The following is a 2356-nucleotide window of genomic DNA, read 5'->3' as shown; positions in this document are numbered from 1 at the left end:
ACAGAGTGGATATTAAAATTTTGGGAACAGCAAAGCTTGTCGTTGCATGGATGGATGCTGCAAGCATGATTCTGAAATTCTGGGCGGTGTCCTACAACTGAAGCAGTCGCTTACCAACCGTGTCGTCTGCGGCTTCCGAGGTCCTCTCCTTTTGGAAAGTATTACGTCCGAGCTGCCAAAGCGCCCGCAGGAATGTTGCAATCTTGTCAGCTAGGTATCCATGGGGCTGAGTTTCGAATCTGTGCTTTCTGGCGTCTGCCTTTGGGGTGAATTTCTGGGAAGGTTCTTCCACGACAATTTGCGACTCGGGCTTTCCAGAGCTCGTAGTGCCAGCCGAAAGAGCTTGAGGCGCGTTAGGCGTCATGTTCGAGTTTGCGTGGGCAGACGTTTGAAAGTAAGCCTGATTCAAGCGGAGGTTGCACACAGCAAGCCCTTGTACAATGACGTGCAACGATTATCCTGCACTGCTGTTAGAATTCAGAACCGCCTTTCCAGGAATCTATGAGCTACTAAGAGGCGTTGCAATTATCATGCCAGGTTTGTGGTAATATCCGTAGGTCCTTAAGGTCCTGCGACAAAAGTGCTCAAGGACATCACAACTGACCCATGGGTCAGTAAATCAGCCAGCCCTGCAAGCGACAACTGGAGAATCCTTAAACTTCATTGGGCCCCTCCTATACGCATCTTAGCCTTCCATTCCCTACACACCCAAACACTATCGTTGCTTTCGCTGTGGCATTTTCAGAAGTACTGGATACGGTGAAGGTGGTTGCTAAGGTTGTACGGGTCCAAAGTGAGACGAAGGTTGCTTTTGGTGGGAGAGGAAGTGTGGAAGGTATGTTTTTATTACAGAGACTTAAGGTGCTTGATAGAGATTTGAGGCGTTTATTTGGCCAGGATCAGGCCCAATCTTGCCATCGTTCGGAGACAGTCGGTGTGTAGGCGCGCCGCTTCTCCCTTTCTCCCACTTCTTACCTTAATTTACTGTATCACCTTCTCTTTATATTATAGTTTAATCAGCGTCCTTTCTGACGCGCGGCACACCAACTTCCGAAACACGAATTGCTACCGCGCAAACTTCTTGACGCGACGTCGCCTACGATCTCCTGGGGGATCAACCTAGTCTACTTCATCCTTTACAGACGTCAAATTCGCTGCTGCTTTTGTGGACAGTGCAAATTTCCACCATCCTGTGGAGCGGACCTTTTCGCCCTCCCTCACCGTTGCCTACCCGCCCTTAACTGGGCGGGGTTGATCTGGGGAGGGATTCAAGAGCTCTTTTCGAAGGTGACCGGAATACAGCCGGGATGCAGCAGATGTCATCTATACAAGCCTGGATGACTCAAGCTGGAGTGTCACGGTTATGATTCCCATAGGGCAATATGATGAAGGAGAGAATATCGTGCAAGTAACAGGAATCAGGCGGGATGCCTCATGCTGACCGCAGGCGATTCATGGTGAGGCCGGGCACTCAGGTTTGGGTGCTGCGGATATGACCACGCTGTTACAGGAGGACCCGGATAAGGTGTCGCGGATGCGACCAAAGTGAAGCCTGAGGGCCCAGCTCTGGGGTGTCGTGGAGCTGACGTTAGTAAGGTCTTGCGGATGCGATTGGAAGAGGCCTGGAGGGCCCATGCTGGGGTGTCGTGGATGCGACTGGAAGGGGCCCGGAGGGCCCATGTTGGGGTGTCGCGCATGCGACTGGAAGGGGCCCGGAGGGCCCATGCTGGGGTGTCGCGGATGCGACTGGAAAGGGCCCGGAGGGCCCATGCTGGGGTGTCGCGGATGCGACTGGAAGGGGCCCGGAGGGCCCATGTTGGGGTGTCGCGCATGCGACTGGAAAGGGCCCGGAGGGCCCATGCTGGGGTGTCGCGGATGCGACTGGAAGGGGCCCGGAGGGCCCATGTTGGGGGGTCGCGGATGCGACTGACAAGGGCCCGGAGGGCCCATGCTGGGGTGTCGTGGATGCGACTGGAAGGGGCCCGGAGGACCTATGCTGGGGTTGCGGATGCGACTGGAAGGGGCCCGGATGACCCATGCTGGGGTGTCGCGAATGCGACTGGAAGGGGCCCGGAGGGCCCATGCTGGGGTGTCGCGGATGCGACTGGAAGGGGCCCGGAGGGCCCATGCTGGGGTGTCGTGGATGCGACTGGAAAGGGCCCGGAGGGCCCATGCTGGGGTGTCGCGCATGCGACTGGAAGGGGCCCGGAGGGCCCATGTTGGGGTGTCGCGCATGCGACTGGAAAGGGCCCGGAGGGCCCATGCTGGGGTGTCGCGGATGCGACTGGAAGGGGCCCGGAGGGCCCATGTTGGGGTGTCGCGCATGCGACTCGAAGGGGCCCGGAGGGCCCATGCT

The 2356-nt window shown here is 57.1% G+C and overlaps 2 protein-coding genes across 2 annotated transcripts in view; both read right to left on the bottom strand.

The window, feature by feature from the left end:
- VOLCADRAFT_103197 (uncharacterized protein) overlaps positions 1-364 on the bottom strand; it is a gene marked incomplete at both ends in the record, with an annotated part of 2984 nt that extends 2620 nt beyond the window's left edge. The window contains one exon of the mRNA XM_002946725.1: positions 119-364. Within this exon, the coding sequence (XP_002946771.1) occupies positions 119-364 (246 nt within the window). The remainder of the gene's footprint in view (positions 1-118) is intronic.
- Positions 365-1452: 1088 nt separating this feature from the next.
- VOLCADRAFT_56229 (uncharacterized protein) lies at positions 1453-2315 on the bottom strand (the record flags this gene model as incomplete). The annotated part of the gene is made up of 2 exons (XM_002946724.1): positions 1453-2014; positions 2035-2315. Coding segments are annotated over 2 exons (843 nt in total), but the record flags the coding sequence as incomplete, so codon positions are not given.
- Positions 2316-2356: the final 41 nt, after the last annotated feature.

Source organism: Volvox carteri (assembly GCF_000143455.1).
Source record: "Volvox carteri f. nagariensis unplaced genomic scaffold VOLCAscaffold_4, whole genome shotgun sequence".
NCBI classification, from domain to species: Eukaryota; Viridiplantae; Chlorophyta; class Chlorophyceae; order Chlamydomonadales; family Volvocaceae; genus Volvox; species Volvox carteri.
The sequence above is the reverse complement of the archived record's forward strand: the minus strand, read 5'-3'. Positions and strand labels throughout refer to the sequence as shown.